We start from the raw sequence: 25726 nt of genomic DNA, 5'->3' as shown, positions 1-25726 counted from the left end.
CAGTGGTGCAAACTTCAATGCTGAAATGTTAGTTTGCCACAAAGCACCGAAGTGACGCAAAAGTGAGCAAGACCACAGAGATCAGAAGTTTGCACTTTGGACTGTACAGGTAAAGTGTGGCTTAGTCGGTAACGTGTCTGACTACCATGCTAAACGTCCTGGGTTCGATCCCCAGCCGGTTCAAATCTGGGAACTTTTCTAACGGAAGCGGCCCCGGTGCCCACCCAGCATCGAATGACATGGGTACCTGGGGGAAACCCTGGGGGGTAAAGGCAGTCAGGGGCATGATACTCACGACCGGATCAAGAAAGTGTGGGGCGTTACCCCCACACCCCCTATACGCCTGCATGGCATGGTGCTAAGCACAGGGGAACACTTTACCTTTACCTTTTACTGTACAGGTAAAAGTGGCACCAGACATTTTGCTCTGTTTAGAGCTTTGAAAAATCACCATGGACTTGGAGGGAGGGAAATCGACTTCAAGCAAGTTCGTCATTGATTTTTTACGTAACCAAACAAAGCAAATGCCTCTGTGTGACATAAAAATTCTGTAAAACCTTTATAAATATATAAACACCTAAAAAAAGGCTTGATTTAGGCACATAAACCTAAAATAGGTTCTAACAAGCAAAATAGGTTTTTTTAGGCACTATAAAACTTCATCAGTCGTTGTGTTTTTTTTTTAACAAAATGCTGACATAACTTATTATTTCTTACATACCTGTAAAGGAAAAAATAGGTTAAAAACCTTAAATCCCAGGTCTAGTCATTACATAAAGAGAAACATTAAGATATAGTGAGCAGTCCTGGTATTTATAGATATATTGTATTGGAAAAAATATAGATAGTTTTACCAATATACTTATATGTCGATACCCGGTGGAGGCACACAGTGGTTCGGATCCCACTTTAGACTGTAGGTCCAGTCCCGATTAACCTTACTGTGCATAAAGTGAACTTAGAATGCCAACTCATTCAATCAATCAATGATATGCCTGTGTTAGGCGATGCTAAAAGGATACAGATTAATATGTAATATTTCCATAATGCATTTCCCAGTGTCTAGGTGACTATAAAACATACCTTTTATGGTTTTCACTAAATTGTGTTTGTACGTTTGGAAAGCAATGTCATACTTTGACCATGTTGTATGTACATACATGTTAAAGTTGAATTTTTACATCGGACTTATAAAAACACACAATTCAAACCACCTTTATTTTTTCACAGTTTGAGGGCAGAGTGGCTCTATTCACAGGGCAAGGGCAGGCAGTTTCGAGTCGGTGAACAGGAAGCACTTGTGGAATACCTGGCTACTGTGTGTCCCCTTACAGCAGACAGTTTGCAGTCTGAAGAGGAACAAAAGCTGATGCGAATCCTTAGTAAAGCACAGCAGCATCAGCAACAATTGAGAGAGGAGCTTGCAAGAAATGGTATTCTTTTTCTTCTTCTTTTATGTATAGTTGCATGATATAATAAATCTTGTGGGTAGAGAATCACGTGATAAATTACAGTAAGAACTTAAATATATATTGCAAATTTATTCTCTGTGAGAATGTTGAATATAACATCTTCAGTAACATCTTCAAAATTAGTACAATTTTGTTCCATTGACACTGTTAACTGCCGATCTCTGTGGAAGAGTAGTTATCACAGCATGCTACAATGCTAGGATTCCCGGGTTCGCATCCCTACCTGAGCATGGATGTTGTTTGTGTAAGTACCTTGATCAATTTCATCATATCATCCTCATTGCCACAATTATCCAAAAGTGGCAAAAAAGAGATGCTAAGTGACAAAAAAATTTAAAACATAAACTTGAACGTTACAGCAATTCAGGGTAGTGGATTTCTTTGCCTAAAAGCCTGAGAAAAATACATGCATTTATACTCTGGAAATGACCAAAATATGATCTAAAAATTGAAAATATAACCCAACAATATTGCTAAATATCTTTTGCGCAAAATTGTTGACCCTGTACAGAGATAAAGTATAAACTGATATATAAAACGATGAAGGGGTTTCCTCGGGATATGAACCAGGTGATTTCCAGATAGGCTTCAGAGCTTTCAAGAGCTAACATTTCTCTCTTCAATCTTCAAGGATTGAATTGATGGTATGAGAGTGATGTTAGCTCTTAAAAGCTCTGAAGCCTATCCAGAAATCACCTGGTTGATATTCCGAGGAAACCTCACCATCATTCACCGCCAATAAAGCTTCAAGAATAAAATATTTTAAGATTTTTGTTAGTAAACCCTGTATACAAATACTTGTATTGTTTGAATTCCAGATGAGCAGCCACCTACCAGGCCTGATTCCGCTAGAAGTTCCTTCAGTGGCTCCGTGAGGGTGGAAGAGAGCAAGTCCATAGCTGTTGGCAAAACACGTGACGACTCGAGGCCCTCGGCATCGCCTGTAATGAGAAGAAGAATGAGTGCTAGAAAACAGTCCCCTAAAAGAACAAGTATGTACAGGTTGTGGCAGATAAACTTGACAGTTTCTAAATGTAAATAAATTACAAATGACATAATTGTGCAAAATTACTTCGTTACCATCCTGTATCTCAAAGTATTTAATGGATGGCATACACAAGAATCGTTTGTTGAATATTGTGTCTGTGAGGTGGTTTCCATTGCTCTTGACACATTTTTTTTAACTTGTGATCCGCAGATCCCTGAGGATTGCAATCCCCTTCCAGCAGGTCCTCCACAACTCTAAGAAATGTTACAAGATTTTTCACTTCTTGCAAATGTTAGAGGAAAAGATACACTATCAATTATTAAATAAATCGATTTAAAAATGAAATACGTATGTTCCACTGCTTGCTGGAGGAAAAAGAATGATAATATTTGATTTCCACAGTTCAAGGACAAATCCCTTCTGAATTTCTGGACAAAAATATTTTCTAGAATTGTCGAAAGGATCTCTGAGGTTATTGACGTATTTTGTGAAAACTGCGTAAAAAATTATTTCCTGCCATCCTTTACCTTAAAAATAAGTAAACAAACAATTTGGTAAATGTAGAGACAGAATTCTGGACACAGGTTTCACCTATTAGGCCCAATATAACAGGACTTGTAAGTTTATTGCAACACAAGCCTTCTCATTAAAGTAATAGTAGGCCATAATTTAATCATTGAATATTATTATTCCAAGATAGCTGCAAGGGTGGACTGACCACTTCATAGACATGAACTGGAAAACACTTTTTTTAAATTATTTTAATCATGTTTTAACTTTTACAATCACTGAAGAAGGATCGAGGTTGGTTCGAAAATCTGGAAGACGAAACGAGGTACATGTCATTTTGTTTTGTGTTTACATTATTATTATTATTACAATAGAAATATAGTTATTTTAATAAATTAATAAAATACTGTTGACGAGTAGCTTTAAATAAAGTATTTGAGATTCTTTAGGACTGCAAATATTGAGTTAAATCATGGGGTTCACAACAACAAAAGATATATAAAGGGTGTCCATGGTTAAGAACTGCTGCCTATGGTTTCTGCTGAAGAGATTTATGATCAGCTTATGTCGGAAATCCACAATTTAGCCCAAATGCATTTTAATCATGATGGTTGTACTTGTGATCTTCATTAACACGAAGCAGTACATTTTTCAGGTATCCCGGTTGAACGTCGAAGATCAATGAGCAGCTCAGACTCCATGGGAAGTTCTTACAACATAGAATTGCCAATTACCCTGTATGGAGATGACCCTTGTAAAGCTGAAGCTGGCAGCGACATTATGGTAGCAAGTGCCGATGCAGCTTCTCTCAACCTGGCTGTGTGCAGAGAGAGCTCAAAGATAATGACAAGAAGTTTAGATGCGTCCATGTTAAGTTCCTCAAAGGATAATGAATTCGAGTCGGGGACCAATTTAAAGCTGAGAGAGATAGATCTTGCCTCATATGATAACCACTCAAATTCACAACGTCCAACTAATTTGTTCAATGAGGGTCAAAGCAAGAATGGCTCTTCAGAGATCATGCTTGAGGATGCTGAAGGTAAAAATAATCAGTTTGTAAATGAAGGGCATGCACTGTGTATTTTTTTCCCTGTAAGAGGAGATTCTATGTAGGAATGTATAGTAAATCTAGTAATGTGTAGCTTTAAAGTATATTATTGTTAGAGATATCGGAACTCAAGGGAATTGGTTTAAATTTATTATCTTATGAAGTTGCCAATTTGCGAAATGCTGATTAATTTTAAGAATATAAAGCTTATTTATATTTCCATTATCAGGTTAATTAATATTATGGATATCTTAAAATGCAATTTTTATAAGGATTGACGTATTGATATCAGAAAGTATAGGTTTGAATTTGATCACTGAATACTGGTTTATACTTTTTGGGCATTCGGGTATTTCACACGTGTTGTGAAAATGCTCTGTGACTTTTGAATAGTCCTTATTCTGGAAATTATGCAAAATTCAGAACTTCTATTTATATTATGCCAGGTTAATTCTTTGATACGTAAGCATATTTCATGTGTATTTTAATTAAAATAATACTGTATTGTCACAATGAAATGCTTATATATCATTATTACTCAATATTCTGAACAGGTTTTAATTGTTGCAATGCTCGAACATCGGTATTGATATTGGTTCAAAAAGGTCCCAGTCCTAATTTTATTAGGAATGGACCAATATGAAACTTTAGTCGATACCAATAAAGTACCAATATAAAATTTACTCATACCGATGACTGGTATTCTACTGATCTGATATAAAATTTCAAATGGTTCATTGACCTGCTTAATAAATGTAAATTGCCAGATAAACCAACCTTTGGCAGTGCAAAGAAGCTGCAAATTTAGACATTTTCTCATAGAAAAAAGTGTGGAATGGAGATTATATGTTTATGTCCATAAAAATTGTAACAAAATGACAGAATATTGCATTAAATTGTAAGATATATTGGATTAGTAAAATTATCGGTAATTTTACCAATAAACCAATATGCTTATATCAGCAGATACCGATAGAGTACAAATTAATCTGTCCCATCCCTAATTTTTATTGATACCAATAATACATTTATAAATTCCACCAATACTAATAATTGGTAATGCACTGATTTGATATCAAATGGGAAACATTTGTGTTTTATCTTATTTACAGTAAGTGTGACAGAAGTCTAACAGTATTTTCATTTTCAGACACAGAACCTCAGAGCAGCAGCCCCTTAAAAGCTGCCACAAAGCTTGTCCCTGTGCCAGAAACAATCATGAGTCCTGACTATAGACCAGCCACAGCATATAATTCAAAGCATGTTGAAATAATGGAAATTGATAAAAAGAAGGCAGGAAATAAGCATACGCATGAACAGTGCTCGCACATGACACACGACAAAGTCTCCAACATACCAGGAAGTCAAGAAAAGGCCAAGAAGGCCTTAAAGAATTCAAATATGGTGTGCCCAATGTATTCAGATATGTCGGTCGAGAAACGTACCGGTATCGCAGAAGCGGTACCGAAGTGTAGGCACGGCACAAGGACATCCCTGTCTCCGGAGTTGGGTGACAAACCCACCAGGAGTTCGCCTACGCCAAGTTACAAGCCTGTTCATCACACCAGCATGTACCACAGCGATCGTCCATGGCAACGTCCCGAGAGCAAGCTCAGTTCTCCGAGAAGAACAGGGCACGGCAGGTCGCTTTCGATGGAGCACCCGAAGCGATCGCCTCTTCGGAAGTTGGCAGATAAGAAAAGTGCGACGCCTTCGCCCACGAGGAGGAGGTGCAAGAATTGCTCTCGCCAGGTGGACGACGACAGCAGTGAAAACACGGATAGTGAAATGTCAGTTTCGAAATTGGAGACTATCAAAAGTGTCGCTGTTGAAAGAAAACAGAAAAAGGACTCTGTGAGTATCCCTGTCAGCGTAAGCAAAACTCACGCTGCCAATTTTATTAAGAAGTCTACACAGCTGGTGTCTGAAAAGTGTGGGGATAATTCTAATGCCAAGAATAAAGCTAGGTCACAGCTTGAACAGATTCCAGCTTCAGATAGTAAAGGTAAGCATAGTAAAGAACGAAAGAAAATAAAACGCATTAAATATTCATTTGTAATTTGATTATTCGGATCAAGAAAGTGTGGGGCGTTACCCCCACACCCCGTATATGCCTTCACGGCTTGGTGCTATGTACAGGGGAGCACTTTACTTTTTTTTTTATTCATGTGAAACAATTACCTATTAAAGATTAAATTATTTAGATTTACCATACTTATTATGCAATATTGCACTTTAAAGATATTGTCAACACATGAAGATTTCAACAAATATATTGAATCAGCAAATTTATCATCATTGTTATTGATAACCGATATGCCTGTATCTGATACTGATAGAATACCAATTAATCTGTCCCATCTCTTGTTTTAAGAAACGTGTAACAACTGATGACCTATTACTAGGAACATGAAGATTTCGTTTTTTTTTTCCTAAATTTCGGTGTTATTTTTTACTGCAGTGTGGTGTTATTTTTCATGGTTTAGGGCAAAATTTGGTGTTATTAATTTAAAATCGGTTATTTTTAACATGTATTTTCACTGTTCCTTCTATACTGAAGATTTTCACATTGTTTTAGTTCTGGAAAATTGAGACAAATTTTAGTTTTAATAAAAAAAAAATATGGCTTACCTTTGTGAGAAATGACCAAATTTCTTCCATTTGGAAAACTATTATGATATGTTTATTGAATGGTAACAGCCAAATCTCTGAACACAATTATACACATCACATTTCCCTAACAATGCCAAAAAATCCCTCTGCAACCTCAAAATACTGTTTGAGCACACACACATACATGCCCTCCCCCCGAAACACATCAGGTGCTTCTTCCTGAAAATTTTCCCATACCTACAAAAACTTGCCTCCTTCACCTACCCAAATACATTTTGAACACTTTATTTTGCTTTCCTCAACTTTCGGTGTTATCGTTAGAACGAAAACTTCATGTCCCTACCTATTACTGTATAGAGGTAAGTCCGAAAGCATATCCTTAAACCACAAAGGTGCAAATTTTGTCTTTTTCACATAATGCACTTTCTGACTACTTTTTGTTGATAGATTCTTATGCTAACTTATATGATCCAATTTATAATTTATCCAAATGTAAAACTTACTTTTTTTTTTCCGGGATCTTAAATGATTTTGCCTCAAAAGTAAGATTTAACACATTTGTGGTTTTGGCATTGGTGCAATAATATAGTAATTAATGATTCCACTTTTTTCTGTAATTTGCACCAAAAAATAAAGCACATTGTGTGTTGCATGTTAACAGGTTTTTTTTTTTCATTACAGCTCAACAAGCTGCAGTGACCATTCAGCGAATTTGGAAAGGTTATCATGCACGTCATTTGAATGAAAAGGGTGTTACCGTTCGTCATGAAATCCGTAGTGCTCGAACTGAAGACCATGTTCGGTATGTTCATTTAACCATTTCATGCAATTATATAATTTTCAAATATTTGGGAAGTTTCATCAAGATATAACATTTTTTTTGTACAATTTGTTTGTATTTTTCTTTCTTCATATTTTTAATGCTGTGGTTGTAATCTGGTCATCTTGTTCATCTAGCACATGGTCCTCATGACCTCATCACTGCAGGTTCTGGTTTGAGTCATTGCCTGCACATGGATATTCCTTCATGTGCCGCTTCATCAACTTCTTTGAATCATTATTCATCCTCATTGCCACAATTCACTAAACGTAAGTTTGTAAGTTGGTTTCCAGACAGTGGCTAAATTAATTTAGAAAAATTTGGAGAAGTGAAGAGCATGGCAAGTTGATACGTATGTTTACATATGAATACATCAGTGTAATTTCGAGAGTGCCTGTCCATTAGTATCATCATGTTAATCATCATCATCATCATCATCATTGTTTGTCATAATTCTCAGAAATTCATATTTAAAAAAAATGTTAATAAATATTAGTTCTGTAAATTAATTGTAGAACAAGACATGCCTAATACATACTTTTGCAAAATGAAATCACATTTCATGAAAAAATCAGTCGACCAATAGTGGGACAGTGAACACTCAGGAAAGATATTTGTGTGAAGAAATTATCAGTATTGAAATATTTCATTATAGTTAGTGTTAATAATAATAATTATATTTGCCTCCTCTGAAAAAGAATGTGAATTTCAGTGTAAATATGTACAGTTTTTGTTCATGCCTGTATGTATAGCTATATAGTGGAATTTCAGTTTTATGGTTTTAATGGGAAGTATTTTGTTACATTTTGCTCAATTTGGACCATGATGATTGAATATATAATGCAGGAAAATGTAAAATCTGGTAACATACGTATAATCAGGTATCCACTATATATTCACTCCACCCCAGCCCCTTGCCACACACACTAAACTAAATGTTTAATTTATGCACTGCCAGTCAGCTAAACCAATCATGTAACATGTCAGAAGATTTAACCATGTTTTCCACCCAACATCATGAATACAGTAAATTAGTTGAAATTTTATGATTTGGTGAATAAACGTTCAATACAGTAAAATATTTTATCTCGTGAATTTAGCAATCTTGCAGCAGAGTTGGAAGCTACGAAAGCAGCCCTGGAGAACGAAAGAAAACTCAGACTCTTACAGATGGAAGCCATTAAGGCTTTATGGAAAGAGGTGAGTGGACTTATTGTTCATCAAAAAGGTCTCCTGAGAAGTATTGAGCTAAAAGGAGGGGGTGAGTTATAATTATGGGTGGGTAAGATGTTAATGTACTTGCGGATATGTAAGTACGTTTCATATATGTATTACTAACGACATTTTGACATTTATTTCTTAAAGAACTACCAGAGTCACTGCTTTCACACTTTGGGACTATTGTCGGACAAAATTAAGATTTTTCAACGCAAGGTTAATGTGTCAACAGTTTGTGGATGCAGGGGACTACTGAATCTATTATGATAAAAAGAAAATTCAGACAGTGAGAATAAATAGAGAGATGAAGACAGCGTGATCAACCAATTCTGTGTATCTATCTCACTAATCACTTTAGTAAATTCTGAAGTTCTGACTGGCACATCATTTTACATATTAGAATTAGAAAAGAAAAAAGCAGAATTAGAGAAAGAAGCTGATAAAAAAATGCAAAGAAGTAATGGTTTATATCAAACAACAAGAAACAACATACAAAATGAATAAGAAGATGATTCAAAAGCTTTGGTGGCATTCCAAAAATGAATTATAAGCTAAATAGAGGATCAAAACACACCTATCTGGTGTTTAATATTAACCAATTAGAATTCAAATTAATTCAAATTAACAGTAGGAAGCTATGGATATATGATGAAAAGGAATACCAGCTTACATTTGCTAAGGAATAGCATTTATGCTGAAACAATAATAAGTATTTTTATGCAAAATATATTGATAAAAACAAGAAAAACCAAAGTTACAACAACAACATCAAATTATGTATTGGTTATCAAGACCATTATCACATATAAATGTAATTTAAATTTAAAAAAAGGCTTCTTTAAAATTCCCTCTTGAAGAAGAGTTGGTCTTTTTCGTATATTTTAGCATGCATCATATCTAATTTGAGTATACAGTCAAACAGTGTCAGTAAGAAATGACTACACAATCGACTTTTTAGGGGTATATTATGTCAAAAATTGTTTAACAACAGGATAGAAGTATGATTATGAATTTCTAAGGAAAAAAGCAAGACCTGCTGTGAAAGTCAATGATGGATTAACGGGACTCACTTCGTAAGGTAAGGGGTGGTGGATGACTGCTTCAACCTATTAGGTTCAGTTGATGCATTTGATTGTGCGGGATCTCCATTTACTCTGTAAACTGGTAAGTAGTTGCTAGATTTTGAAGACCAAGGCAGGATTTTCGAAAGGGGTGATGGGGTTACGTATACTTTTTATAGTAGTCAGCCCTCACTTTGTCATCTTTTCCTGCCTATGACGTTCTCCTTTTTTTCTTCAGGAATACTGCTCAAAGGGGGAGGGGAGTTATGACCCCATCATCCTTCCCTCTTGGGCATACCACTGAGTGTTATTTACATCCATATTAATTGACGATTTATTATTGGATTTAGAAGTCTTGCGGAGGGCAAACACCCCTTCCACCAATAGTTTCCCCGTAAATAACGTGTTTCCTTTTTTTTTGTCTTCCCGTCAACGTTTTCCGAAGAAAACGGCGATTATATCATTCTTAGCATCATGTGCATTTCCTTCCTGCAAAATGATCTCGTCCTTTTTTTTTTAACTTTCACATTGTGTCTGCAGCTCGTGTTTCCTAATCGTCAAAGCAAAACAACCTTCCGAGACGAGATTCATAACACTGTCGTCTAATCTGTGACGGCTGTCTTTCTTACCTTCAGACTGAATGAGTCATAACTCTGGAGCCAGGAGATGAAACATTGGTGCCGGTTGCCAGCTGCCCGCTGCTCACAGACACCCCTCCGACCTGTTTGTAACGGTGGGAGGGGAATGGGAAGACGAACAGATGGTGGAGCAGCATGCCATCTTATCAGAAGTGTGCTCATTCCCGCCCCGCCAAGTTGCAGAAAGAAAGGAAGGAAAGTGGGGGGGGGGGGAGGATGGATCACTGCTTGGCACTCTCCCATGTTGTTATGTCAATGCTTCAGACAAGAGCAAGATTTCTGATGCAGGGCATTAAAGAATGAGAAACCAGCTGAAGTTTTTTTTTTCTTTTTACTTGCATTACGCTATGTTTGTTAAATGCACATATTCAGGTTCAAGAGCAACTGCGTAATTTTAGACGTCATACATAAAGAGACGGGAGATCACTTTTTGCCTTTATGTTAATTGCTTAAGATGTCTCGTTTAAGGGGGCTCATTTTACATGAGCAAGAAAATAGGGGCAGCAATACTTCGCACTTTTCAGTAATTACAAGACTAGTGATGATACCATAGGGGGCATGAAAAAGCAACCCTCCCCCCCCTTCAAATGAGAAAAAGGCGAACATAAATATCCCCATGCACTTTGTGCCATGCCATGACGCATATACAGGGTGTCTCAATAGTAATAGCACCAACTGACACAGGTGAAAGTACACGATAATAGAAGCAAAAATGTCTCAGTAAACATGATTCTACAAACGAGCCGTTTTCGAGATAATTGCGAATTGTGATTACAAGCCGCCACTGGCTTCATTGTTTGTAAACGTCATCCTAGTTGGAAAAATGCTAATAATACAGCAAGAAAAGTCATTGGAGATCTCATTGCTTTTATTGAACATTCTACTCTGTGTACTGATTGTATCCATCCTGTTTGATTACAACACCACCTCTCAGAAATGTTTTGTTTTGTAAACAAAGAGCAAACCTCGGAACATGCAAGGAGTAAAGCACTCGGTGTTTACAAAATGCAGTCAGTGACGGCTATTACCCACATAAAATGCAGTCAGTGATTGTTATTAACCACACATTCGCACACATTATTAGCATTTTACCAACTAGGACGACGTTTACAAACAATGAAGTCAGTGGCGGCTTGTAATCACACATTCGCGATTATCTCGAAAACAGCTTGTTTGCAGACCTATGTTTACTGAGACTTTTTTGCTTTTATTGTCGTGCACTTTAACCTGTCAGTTTGCGGTATTATTTATGAGACACCCTGTGGGAGATCATGTGACCAGCACCATGCTCCGGCCGTCTTTAATCCACATACTCTTTGATCTCTGCCAATTTGGATGTGACATGATCAGCACCATGCTTGGGCAGTCTTTACCCCCCAAGGTTGCCCCCATGTACAAATTTATTTTCGGCTGGGTGAGCTCCAGAGCCACTTTATATGGTAGCTTAGATCACCCGCATTTTAATGGCATTTAGATGTGCACTAAATTTGGCTGCTCTCAGAAAATATTGATGCACCCCTCGTTTATTCACTCATTTTTCCTGGCCCCATCACTTTACAACACACGAGTCACGTAATCTGCATAAAATAATCCATTCTCTGCCTCACGCAAAAAAATATGTGTGTCCGAACTTCGCTCCCCTCCACTTTCCCCCAAACAATTGATTTGACAAGAATATTTTTCCATCAGTGAGTAAATGATCGCTCATCTACCCATAGAAAAAAAAAGAATCAAGTTAGCTTCAGCTTCATTCTGATGATCAAATGACATTAGCATTCGTGAAAAAACTTCAGATTAAAAATAATGTACATTGAAATATAGACTAGCTCCAGTCGTATTTCCTTAGGAATCTAAACGGCTTCCCATTGAAGAAGTGCAATTCTTATTCAGTATCGGATAGCGGAAGTTGGCAAATTTTTCTTATTTGTTTTTTTCTATTCCAACGTTGCAGACAAGAAGAAAGGAAAAGTTTTCACAAACAAACACCCTTCTCGCATTTCTTTTTTGTTGCCATTAACTAGGAAGGATTCCGTAAATCTGTGTGGGCAAAGAAGCAAATGATGATCGAGTCCTGATGTCAATTTTCCACTCGGAGTGGGGAGGGCGAACTTTCGTTGTCCAAATTCTAAGGCAGGCACAGTTTAGCGAGAATCGGTTTGGCAACAGTGCGCTTGTTGTCTGATCCTGAGGCAGAAGAATCGGCCCATTGTATCTTTACTGGGAATGCAAGAAGTGCCGTTTTCCCTTCCTGTCCGTGAAGGAAGTTGCGACAAATGCAAGCTCTGCCCCGCCTCCTCCTCCCCCCCACCTTTCACTGAACCATGCCTCTTCGCTCCCTCCTCTCACATGAAAGCCTAAGGGTAAAAACACAGTGAAGCATATCTCTCATCACTAATCGCCAGAATCTTGCAGGGACAAGTTTCCGGTAATTCAAAACCATGGTGGAGCCCCGCTCATCGCAAGATGTTCCCAGGATCAAACACGGTTTGATCTTGGGTCTCTTGTTTCAAGTGGAAGGTTCTGTGATTGGTCCACTCAAGGTCACTTCTCCCTTTCGTGGAAGACACCCTCCTCATTTTCCCAGTTTCTTTTGACAGAGTTCCGCTCAATGGAAAGAATGGGGACCAGTTTGAGTGGGAGAGGCTTGTTCGAGGTGCCTGTCCGACATCTGGTTCATTCAATATATCCTGACATTTTTATGGCTTGACCGGGCTCCGTTCGATGAGCAAGTGTCCTTGTGCTGCACTGTGTTTTTACACTAACATCTGGAAGTTCAAGGTCGCGCGGTGAATGAAACAGCTTCGAAAGCAAGAAAAAGGAGGGATAACTTGCGTGGTCAACAGAACAGATTTCACCCAAATTTTAAGACATCGTCACGGCTCGGAAAACGTATAAAGCGGGAAACGGGAGTTAGAACGAATGTAAGATCGAGGTGAGCGTCCTATTATTTAACATGGCCTTCTGCTGGGGCCTGACTGGATGAACGTATTAAGCGGGAAAATGTATAATGCAGGAATGTAACATCGGGGTTCCACTATACTCAATATGTCACTTTCTTCATACAGGTTTTCTACAAGATTGCTTCCATCCTTCAGTTTTCAAAAATCCACATTGATTAAATCACATCCAAAGTGTAGAAGATATCGGTACCACTTTATGTCTTACTCCTCAAACCATCCATCTGAGGTATTGCATTATTCGTATGCTTGCTTGATAATGCAGATGAAAGCAGATAACAATTCCCTGCTTCAAATTAAACTTGGCACTTTTCACATATCCTTGGGTTATATCACAAGTTCCAAATCTTTTTTAAAGATTATGCCATTATGAAAGTACTTTTAAGAATCAGTTATGTGAAAAATGTCTCTAGTTTAAACAAACTATTTAAGATTAACTTGTAAAGTGTAATCCTTTAAAAATATCAATAATTGTACAAATATGAATCTATACCACAAATTGCTACATTTGTACTTATCCCCCTTCCATCATGAGATCTTTCAATGTCACAGACAACTAGCAAGGATTATATATATGAGGATAACCCAGCCCCATAAGCCATGACGAACGCAGAGATCACTAAGAGGATACGGAAGTTGCTTTACGACATTTCCGTTGGAGACGGAAGTTGCTAGCCATCTAACCGCTTGGACGAAAACAACTGATGGACAATTAATGGGATCTGCCTTGTCAAGGTTGCCATTAGTCCATGATCGGAGGCTAACTCATAAAATGATCATATAAATTCAAGGGATGTACATTATAAAGTATATTTGTATTAAATTTATGTAGTACTGCATTACGTCGTATATATTCAAGCACTTGAAACTTTTAATGAGGCTGTTGTAAAGATTTTAGACTTTCATGGAAGATTGTGACGCATTTCACTATTCTCAAAGTTGGTTATTGACTAACCTATGATAACGCATCGTGGATCAAGTTTTTGTTATAAGTACATTTCGATTAAGTGTGGCTATATTTTACTTTCTGAACCAAAATGTAGGTTCATTGTGGAGAATGTTAAAGCTTCCGTGATTTCCCTTATGCTATTCCTGGAATGTTTAGGAATTCAGTGGATTGGTTTTGTGATTAAGCCTTGTGCTGTGGAAGATTTGTTCGATGTGTTTTATGTCGTATGTCAAGCATAGTATAGAATAGACTAGGGATTGGGTATTCGTGTTTAACGTAGATATCTCATTACAGAACTTTTACATGCGTTGTTTACCTTTTATATTGATTAAATACCATCCTCTAAAAAGTCTCAAAGCTCACAGGTTGAGTTTGATCGCTCTAAGCAAAGGTAGAAACTCTACATATTTTGTGTGTGCATGTAATTTAAATTCGTGTAGAATTAAATTTAAGTTTAGTTGGAAAATAAATCTTTCTTGTATCCTTCAAATGAGTTTTGGCTGCATACGTGAATAGTTATTATTTTAAAGGAAAACCTAGACATATTTACAACATTTTGGAATAGTAAATGATTTTTAATTAATGCTAGTAAGAAGAAGACAATGTGCAAGGTCAACGTTGACGAATCAAATAAAAAAAATGTGTATAGTCAACGTTACAAATTCTTAGTTTGACATTGTAACTAATTCTTCCTCTATATTTGCATATGATGAATTTTCATTGTAACTCCACAGTATAATATTTCTTCTTTGGTAAATGTGCTGCGTTACGGGTAGTTTGTTATTTTAGTGCAAGGGGGAGATATTTCGGTTCTATTATTGTTCACCTCATTGCATTATCACGTAGATTGCAATCATTAAACTCCAAGGTTAATAATAGAAAAATCCTGATTACAATAATGAACCATCAAGTAAGATTTTTAGTGTAAGAATTAAAATATTGTTTCTTGTCTTGAATTTTACGAAAACCAGAAAATGACCCAATATCATATATGTTTAGTAAATGTATAAGAAATTAGAATATTTTCTAGATATTTCCTTTGGACAATCAAAGACTAGAATCCACAATTTTAAATATTCCTTTTTTAAATTTTACATTCCAATGAAAAAAGTCGATTTGCTTTCCAAATATCGAGCTCAAACATCGATATGCATATTAATCGATAGTTCCTTACTGTTCGAGTATGTTGTCTTCCCCTGCCAGATGGCTCCACCACCACCACCACTTGGCCCAGCATTCCATAAATAAAAAGAACGTCTAAGGCAAGAAAAGATGGCAAAATGAGGACCCACTTCAATCTTGAAAATTTTAGGCATGCCACTGTATATAGATGCTATACAAAAAATTGTCTCAAAATATTGTTTGACATAAAATTTGCCAGTTACACAACAAAATATTATTTTTATACGATATGTGTGATCACTTATATGAGAAAGACAATTGTAGACTGTATTATGCTATTTTAAGAATATTTCTCTTCCCTCATAGGTCCAAACCTTGCAACCAAAGTCACCTCAGCAGTCGAATGGGGAGGCTTTGTCTGTTAACAGAGACAGTGGAATCGACATGATTCCAGTTCAAAGTTCACACGAACATCCTCTGGAAGGACAGGCTGTGAACAAGAATGAATCGGTGGCTGTAGGTGAATTAACAAAAACTTGTAACATGCTACAAAGTCAGGCAAGTTCTGGAATTTAGTTATTTTCAGATTACTTCAAATTCATATACAGTCAACTGTGGATGTAGTGAACTCATTGCTCTTATGTGTACTGGAAATTTGTCAGGACAACTCTTTCGTGAATGCTCTCGTATTTTAATATGTTGAACACTTGAGAGTTTTGGAACAAACCTAAAAACTATGAGGTGAATGATAAATGTAAACTTGAGATTTAACAGTTTCACACAATTTTTTTTTCATAATTTTTTTAATATTATAGGAGTTTTTAAAATTATATATATTGCTTAAAGTTTGAATTGCACAGTGATATACAATGAAACTGGGTGTAGTCCAATATCTGTCATTTTGGTTGCAGCTGAAATAGTTAACAGGAATAGAGAGAATAAGTAAGTGAGTGAGTGAGTGTGTGTGTGTGTGAGAAATGAATGCAGGGTCACTTATGGCCATTCCACAATATTTTGAGTGGTTCTTGTAACAAACACATTAACAACAACAAACCAACTTGAAGCGAAGAGAACCAGAACCTTCCTTCCCAGAAAAAAAAGGACTGTAGCTACCTATACATAAATCATAGAAAAAAGGAAAGCTATTTGACTTTTAATACAGTGTGTCTGGCTTAAAAGTACAATAAAAGAAAATTTTATAAGTTTTAAGTTTATTAAGATATTTCCGTAGAGTTTTCTTCTACCTGTAGAATAACTCAAACAGTTTTGTTTTTTTCGTACCTAGTACACCGCAATATGAACACCGTTAGTTGCTCTACAGATGTCCAACCTGTATTCAAGCTCCTTTCATGTGTTCTTCAGCATTACTGGAGTCACATTTCGGATTGCAGCACAAATGTGATGTCGTAGATCAGGAAGGTCACGAACTAGTGTCTAGTGCACTTGTGACTTTACTCCCCCCCCCCTAAAAAATCAAAGGGGAGTAATGTCCAGGGATTTAGGGGGCCAAGGGATAGGAGAACCTCTCCCAATCCAGCATCCAGGAAAGTCACGGTCCAGGTAATCCCTCACTTCTTGCACATAATGGCATGGTGCTCCATCTTGCTGGAAGATTACATCAGGGTGAAGCTGAGGCACAGCATACAATTGCAACATGTCCAGGTAAATTCTTGTATTCACAGATCGTTCTGCGAAAAAAAAAAAAAGGGTCTATGACCCTATTCTTCATCAATGCGCACCACACATTCACCTTTGGGGAATCACGTTGGTATTCACGCACTTCGTGGGAAGATTCTGTTCCCAATATTCGGCAGTTGTGCTTGTGCACCTTCCTGGAAATGTGGAATGTTGCTTTGTCCAAGAAGCAAACTCCCTCTAGGAATGCCTCATTGTCGTCGATTTTTGCCAAAATTGTTTCTGCGAAACGTTTCCGTAGTGGCCTATCTCCCATTTTGATTTCTTGGTGAAGTTGTAATTTGTAGGCTCTTAGCCGTAATCTTTTATGCACAACATCGTGAATGGTGGAACGAGGTACATGTAACTCTCTGCTAGCTCATCTTATTGACTTCCTGGGGCTCCTCTGGAAGGCAGAATGAGTTTCCTCCACATCATCATCGGAAACTTTGCATTTTGGTTGTTTACCGGACATGGAAAGCAAACTTCCCATTTCCCGAAGGTGTTTGTTCATTTCACAATCAAGTTGTAGGTCGGAACATCGCTTGTTGGTCGCAGTTGACACTCTTGTCGAAAATGACATTGCACTAGCTTAACGGACTTCAAGCTCCTGCGGAGTCCACATGGCTACTGGCTGTTCAATTCAGTAACGAGTGCTGACATTTTGCAAGCATGGGAAAAAAAATTGAGATTTCCTTTCAAACTACGTAAGTCTTAAGGTGCTCTTAGTACATATTACACGTAATGATTTTTCTTTTGTACTTTTAAGCCGGACATGCTGTATGTACTTGTATATTTCTACCTGTTGCATGCTTTCCCAGTTTTCTTTTGTACTTTTAGTGAAATTATAAAAGTAATTTCTGTATTGTAGGTGCAGCAGTTGCAAGATTCACTGCAGAATGTCGTGAGATGCATGTCTGTATTTTATCAGTTTTCCAACACCAATCAAGGTCATGCTTTTCCTGGCATGGAGAAAATTGACCAATCACTTCCAGGTGAAATACAAGGAAGAATAAATGGACTGAATGAAAAATCTGCTCAGGATGATCAAAATAGGAAAGCTGGAAGACAAAGTGAAACCCACAACGGCGAAAAGTCGTGCAATGTTATAATTCAAACAGAGATCACAGCCGTGAACTCTCTCCCATTGACTTTGGATGCTAACGGGAACGAAGCATTTTGTGAGAGAGACAATGAGAAGGTTTTACAAACAAATGGCAATTGTGAGGGTGAGGCCTGTTTGAGTGCAGTCAGCAATGGGTCCGGAGAACCATTTTCCAGACCCTCGTTCCTTCCCATACATGACGGGAAAGCCGGAGTTCGGAATTCTGCAGAAGAAGATGCTGAACAGGAGAAACGCATCCCGAAAGGTTTGAAAGAATTTGCTAAAAAGCTTGTGGATACTATCATTGATGCCACAACTAAAAAGTCCATAAATATGGATTCTGCAAGAGCAAGAGAAGATACGAGTGATATCGGAGTTTCTCAAAATCTTGACGGACAATCCTGTCAGAACAAATCATCTGAAAATAATTTACAATCCTCATAGGAAAATTATTACTTTTTTGTCAATTGTTATAATTATGATTGTTGTGGTTTGAAGCATGAGAACAAGATCTGTTAAGGCACCAAATGTAGTGTATTTTATGGTTGTAGGAATTCTTTAGTTTGTTGCTGCTGAGATTATATTGGTGTGAAGTGAAGCGTATGAAGCTGAGTGGTTTGCACTGAAGTTTGAGATTGTCTTCACCTTTGTTTGTGATTATTTATTTCCATCTGTAACTAACTTACTCTCTATGTAGCTACTCGTATTATTTCTAGTCGTAAAATATTGTAGGTTAATGCTGTGAAACCAAGACAACAGTGGATTTCTTTTGCCAAGTTAGGAAAAGCATGATACAAATGATGTTAATGTAAGTATTTTATGTAATGGTAATATAGTTTCTGAAGGTTGATTCAGTCCTAAGGGGAGGCATTGATATCAAATAAGGAGAATGAACATTTCTGTAAACCTGTCAAAGCTATGTATTTATGACAGTAGTAGCTTTTGATCCATGTATTCTTGTTTTGTAACGTGTATTGTTACCATTTTTTAATGGAGACACTTCTTTTTTTAATAATGCATTATCCATGCATAAAGAGAATTGCACGCCAAGTACAATTATATTATTGCTTCAAGATCAATTTTGTTAAAAAATAGCATGAATGCATTAGAACATATGAGACTAGTGTGAAGTTCTAGTGTGACATAATGCATAGTTATACATCAAATAGTTAATACTATTAGAAGTTTTAAATCTGTGAAATTTAATGTAACAACCATTATTTTAATTAGTATAAGCTAGAAGACAGCTAGTTGATTATGTCAATATTATTTGAAAACGAACTAGGAATGGTACATGAAGTTTTACAAAAAGAAACTAATAGCATGTATTTATTCTATATAGTAAGTATGGTAATGTTAAATTCTGCTGGTGTAAATGTACATTTTTTTTAAAGCTGCTTTTCTAATGTGTATGTTGCAGTTACCATTTTTTTAAAGAGTGTATAGGTGCACATTTACCATGTATTATTGAAGGTACAAAGTTCATTCTATTTTTCTGTCGCATCATAATTGAAGTACACACATTCCATTTTTCTTGTGGGTTTTTCATGAGAAATTTTATATTGTTAATCCTGCTCTCTTTACATCAAATGTACAATGATTTATCTGTGTGAAAGATAAGATTTTTACAATATTGTTGCATTAGCTTGATATTTGGTGTTTGAGGAATGATGTATCTGGAACAAATGCATGCATATCTTATTTGTTAGTATAATTTAGTGAAGTTTTGGAAAATGGAAATGAGGTGGTCTTATTGGCTGAACTGGCATTTTATATTTATACATGTAAGGTTATAAGGCATACATGGTTGAATTTTTTCTGACTACCTTACAGGTGTAGGATAATTGAACATTTTTAAAAAAAATCGTCAAAGGCTGAAGCACTAAACTGCGCACATTTTTATTGCAGGACACAAAAATACGAGCGTCCCAGTCACACATACCAAAGATGTTGTTGCCGTGTTGCGCTCTCTCCCTCAGCTTATTCTATACTTTATACATGATACTTTTTTTAAAAAATTCTGCACAATTCGTAACACTTTTTTCACCCCGAAAGTTAATTTTTTGCTAAATAGTCTCAGCTTTTCAGCAGTTGGATATTCTCCACAATCATACAAACAGACCTACACACTACTTCCTTATCAAACTCCTCTAATCTTATATTCTCTCTTTTGTAGCATTTCTATGGTGCATGGAAGTAGGCTTCATTTCTTGCTACATTAATGCTATGAACAGTTGATCTGCCCATGCAACATGAGTCTTCAGTCTGCTCTTGAACTTATTTGAATTAATAGTAACATTCGATTAAAGCTGTACACATGTCCAATACTCTGTTTATTGGGGTCATGCCAACCAAATCATTTCCCTCGTTGCTGTGGCGTGCAAAGGATATTTCACTGTCATCACTATTTTGTTTACATGGCAAAGTTAAGGCATTAATGCCTTCTCTTCCACTTAACCATTAATTACATTTGTCTTTGATTTCCTTTACAATTAATTATATAAAATTAAAAATGAAAAAGATACATGAAAAATAAAATAAGAATAAAATGAAAATAATAGAGTTTGCATTCGAGGAGTCATACCATAAATTACAGTGATTATTTTTTTTACTAGTATAATGAAAAAGATAACTGAAGAGTCAAGTTAAAAATAAAAGCAATACAGTTTCTACATGAACACACACACACACAGACACCTACAATGTCAATTGTGGTAATAGAAACAGCTAAATTTACCGAATCACTGACATCAAGGAACTGCACCCATTCATGTTGCGAGGACACTACAAATGTGACAATTTTGCCAGGTAAGGGGCAAAGAGGGAAGCCAGTTGACATTGAGGCTCATATTTTCATGTTCCGCAGTACAAATGTATATCTTTAATCCCTTTTTGTGTTAAGAAAAATATTGTAAAGTTTTCGTGGATACTTCTTTTGATATTTCACACCAAAGCAACAAATATTGCATGTCCCTTGAGGTTTTTACCAATCAAATACAGGCTTGTGCAGCTTATGTCACTACAGTGTGGAATGTTGCATTTTATTGGTTTGTACTCAAGTGAGATGTGTTGCTTGTTACTTTGGTGTGAAATTCTCTTTCATTCCCATTTGATGGGAGCTATTTTACGTCTCCATTTTTGTCAATATACACTTCTGTCTTCATAATTTTTCATGTATGTTACTTTTTAAAAAAAATTGATGTCTAGGATCAACATACCATAATTGGCCCATAGCCCAATTTTCCCATTCATAGCTTTATTTAACAATTGCATGTTGATACTTATTTACATTGTTTTAGCTGCTAGATTTACACCAAGTCTTTTATAAGATTGTCACTTGTTACTTTTTGTAAGTATCCATCATCATCTGCTCTGTGTTCCAACTCCGATGCCATTCTGTATGGATTCCACATCAAAGTGACAAACGGCACAAGTCACTTGAGAATGAACTAGTCTGAGTAATGTTCCATACTGCATGCTCCATAACCAATTGGTTAATTTGCAAGAGACCCATGTCATTTCAGTCTGTAACGGCAACACCTTGCATTCGTAAACCCAGCCACAGCGGCTACATCAATTCGAGAAATCAGGCCAATTCAAGATTTTACTTTACATTGACCACTGTGATTCGGTGGGTACAGCATCTGACTGGCACACAAGAGACCCAGGTTCAGTTCCTGGTATTGGTGGCCCTCAGGTGGACAGTGTCCCAGCTCACCAAACCTCTCGATAATGGGCACCTGGAGTATAGTACAGATCACATCACCTCCACTATGGCAGAGATCAAGAATGTATGGAACACTAACTCCCCCCACCATCCTATTTACCAATCAAATGCAGGATAGCAATAAAATAAAATATTCCCTCTGTCCCATAATTATTGTCCGGTATACTTTTGTTTGTTGTCCCATAATAATTGTCCGATATGCAAACTGTGACATTGGTTGTATACAGAAGAAAATGAAACACGGGAATGAGTCGTACAACGTTATTACTCAAGGATCCAAAAGAACATAAATAAAAATATACCATTTTGGCATACTGGACTATAATTACGGGACAGAGGGAGTATCTGTAAACATGACATTTTATCGATATCCAGTTTTAGGGGGGAATTTATAAAAATTTCCATGGTTGTCACTGAAGATGAAGAGAAATTGAAGTGTGATATTAGCATTCGAGAATTTGTGGTTAAAGAAAATGTTAAGGCTTTTTTCCCCTTCATTTTTAATTTTCATTGCAAGCTGAATAATTTGGAAAGATCTTGAAGAACCACTGGATATATTATTGTCTAGATTTCTTCTGTTCAAAATCAACTTTCACTGTATGTACACCCTTGAACTGAAAAAAAAAGTATCCAAACTGTTGCAAGTGAAGAAAATATTTTGCAATGCAATATATATTTTATAATGAGAAGCAAGTACTGTGAATGAGTACTATCAGATTAATGATCCATATTTATTTATCCGCAAATCTAATCCTTCTCAGTAGTAATACAGATCAAATAATACTATTGAAAATTCCATTTATATTGAACTTCTTTCTGGTCATGAAATTGCTATAAATCTTTAGTGCAACACATGACAATTAAAAATACCCCAATAATTTTGCTAAAGCTCAAGGATGTATGTGTGAATTTTACATTTTTTTTTTACTTTATGCAACTGGATGAACAAACTGCTTTGAACAAGAAATCTTCATTCACTATGTAAGAATGAATACCTGGTATACATTTTGCAGCATATGCAAATCGGCATACAGGTTCAACATATTTTTTTGTGTGAAATTCCCAAACAATGAGTGCGGTGTTAAAACGAGAATGTATTTTCAAGATTAGCAGCGACATGAAAATATGTGCATTTGTTACAGTGATTATTAATCAAAAATGTTTTTCTTCCAATAAGCTTAAACATTCCAAAAATTTTTACAATTGTATTTTTAAGGTACTTCATGTATTTTGTGGTTTTGAATAACTAATCTTGAAAATGTTTTCCTTTTGTGTATTTGACGTTTGCTTTCAGATTCTACTGGTGGAACAGGTTTCTCTTAAGAAAATAATAGCAAACAAAAACAATAGAAATTCAAATGTAGGGAATAGGAATTATCCACACATTCCTACGTAGCAATTGCCTACATAAACAATGGTCTCCTGCATAACGCAATTAACAAATAAATTTGTTTTATTTAGGTCCATGATGGTCTAGTTGGTAGGGTGGGTGATCTGTCTGAATTTTTCTGGCCTTGTCCCCGTGTAAAGTAGCTCTGGGGCCCACCCAGCCTCAAATGAGTGGGGGGGGGGGTTTAAAGGTGGCTGGAGTGTAGAAATTGAGAATGTGTGGGTCCCTACCCTCACATCCCTTAAACTGTACCTTCATGGAATGGTGCTATATGCACAGGAACTTTACCTTTCTCATTTTACTTCGTACAAAAAATATAATAATTCCCATGTAAATTGCAAAAAAAAAATATAATGTGTAAAAGTGACAACTGTTTCTGGTAAGAATTTAAATTATAATTCTACAGGGTTTCTTGAAAAATTAATCACTAAATGCTCTAAAAAAAATCTCTTAGGTAAGAAGTGTTTTTAATTATACAAAATTGTAGGTAAAAATTTTAGAGAGAACAATCTTTTTCCCCTTATGGTACTTGCATAAACCACTTAAAAACAACCAAAATATCAAATATATTCTGACAACTTTGCCCCATGATGCATACATACAGGAGTAAAGAATGCAGTTTCGAGTGCTCATAGTATCAGAATAAGCCATCAAAAAACAATGAAAGTTTGTCTGTTGTATGGTGACACCCTTTACTGGTGAACATTATTTTCAAGTTAACTTGAAATTAGTGTTTTCATTTCTTTATATTATTTCTGTAGGCAGTTGCCACTTGAGAATATCAACACAGTTCATTGTACTTTTGTTATTTAGTGTCACTTTCCACCACTTTAAGCTAATTGCAATGATGAAGGGCTACTCTCAAAGAATGAATCTGGGACCTTCAAAGGTGAGATCAAAAGTCCACCACAAAGCTCTATAGACATTCCATATTTGTGGGTACATTGTTTGCAATCATTTTCTTATGCATATCTTAATGTAGTAAGTGCTGCATTACTAAACATGGTTTCTAAAGGTCAGAATCTCCCTCTAGTCAGATGGCAACTCATGTAAATCAATTTGTTATTGTTACTATGTTTTCTTCCATTGAATATCGTTTCATGTAATTCAATTTATAGTTTGTGTATTATGCATTTATGAATAAATTTGTAATTTCTTTCTAAACATCTTCACATTCCTCTTTTGGTACTCATTCATTTTCCCTGGAAGCATGCAGAGCCAATAACGCAGAGGTATTTTTAGATATTTGCTAATAAATTACTACTCTATCTGGCCAGTGACGTATTTGCGCACCATGAGATGCGTGTGGTATATATGGTGGGTCCATGGTAGTCGTTATAACCAGGAGAAGATTGTGATTATTTCGGAGGTGCTGGGATTCTTGTGGGGGCTAGCATTGTGATGGGCTCTCGTACACATCACCATGTCTTTGCTAGGGGTTCCGTCACTGGCTAGATATAACACAATGTGATCATCCTACAACACGTCAGGGGTGCAATGCAATTTGCTTTCCTGTTTATGAATGGATATGCAAGGACCCAGAGAGAGGATCTTTTGAACGGGTCCCTGGAAATAGGAGGATATCTGGCACACAGATTGCCCTGCAAGTTCCCCTGATCTGAACCCAATGGAACATGCGTGGGACACTATTCCTCAGGGAGAGCTCAATACTCTTACCTGCATTATGCCACATCTTTGTTGTCAGGGAACACCATTTTCCCCATTAACATTTCTATGAAGCATTCAAATTTGGGTTTACATGCAGATGTACCGATCACAATGTGGCTCTGCATTTGCTTTTTTCCATTTTGTAAAAGTTTAAAGTGCTTTTAATTTTTAATAAACTGCCTTGGTCAGCAACTTAGTGTATTTAATATGGAAACAAGGCATAATCGTGTTACTATGAGTGTAGTATATAGAGTTGTATGGAAAATTAAGGAGTGGGTGGAAGTCTTCTAGCAAAGAATAAAAAGTATGTCTCCCTGCTGAAAAAGTATGCAAGAGGAGTTTATACATGTCTATCTTGAATTACATTCTATCTTCATTACACACCTATTTTACAATTTCATCGATTAATTTAATTATAATGGAAACTGTAGTGAACTTCAAAACTGACAGAAAAAGTTATCTATATACCAGGTAACCAAGAAAGTTCATGCAGTTTTAGTACAAAGAAGAAAAGCTCCAAAACAAATGTGTTTACCTTATATTTATTCTGCAAAATATCCACCATCCGCTTCTACAACCTTCTCCCATCTTTGTACAAGCCTGTAGATGCCATGTTTGAAAAAGTCTTTGTGTAGGGCCGCAAAAAACTGCACCACCGCGTTTTCAACCTCCTCGCGAGTTTGGAAATGTCAATTGCGCATATGGTTGTCCATAGACATAAAAAGATGGTAGTCTGGTGGAGCGATGTCGGGTGAATACGCTGGAT

At 36.4% G+C, this 25726-nt stretch overlaps 1 protein-coding gene across 2 annotated transcripts in view; it reads left to right on the top strand.

The window, feature by feature from the left end:
• Positions 1-24456, top strand: part of Cep97 (centrosomal protein 97kDa) — a 44238-nt gene extending 19782 nt beyond the window's left edge. The window contains exons 7-14 of one of the 2 annotated variants that reach the window (XM_083131372.1): positions 1231-1433; positions 2291-2464; positions 3626-4009; positions 5169-6023; positions 7313-7433; positions 8552-8651; positions 15763-15954; positions 17942-24456. In XM_083131372.1, the coding sequence (XP_082987498.1) occupies positions 1231-1433; positions 2291-2464; positions 3626-4009; positions 5169-6023; positions 7313-7433; positions 8552-8651; positions 15763-15954; positions 17942-18619 (2707 nt within the window). In that variant the 3' untranslated portion in view covers positions 18620-24456. Of the gene's footprint in view, positions 1-1230; positions 1434-2290; positions 2465-3613; positions 4010-5168; positions 6024-7312; positions 7434-8551; positions 8652-15762; positions 15955-17941 lie in introns of both variants that reach the window. The other variant, XM_083131371.1, reaches the window with a different exon arrangement.
• The last annotated feature ends 1270 nt before the right edge of the window (positions 24457-25726 follow it).

Source organism: Lepisma saccharinum, chromosome 11 (genome assembly GCF_977018435.1).
Source record: "Lepisma saccharinum chromosome 11, izLepSacc3.1, whole genome shotgun sequence".
Lineage (NCBI taxonomy): Eukaryota > Metazoa > Arthropoda > Insecta > Zygentoma > Lepismatidae > Lepisma > Lepisma saccharinum.
The sequence above is the reverse complement of the archived record's forward strand: the minus strand, read 5'-3'. Positions and strand labels throughout refer to the sequence as shown.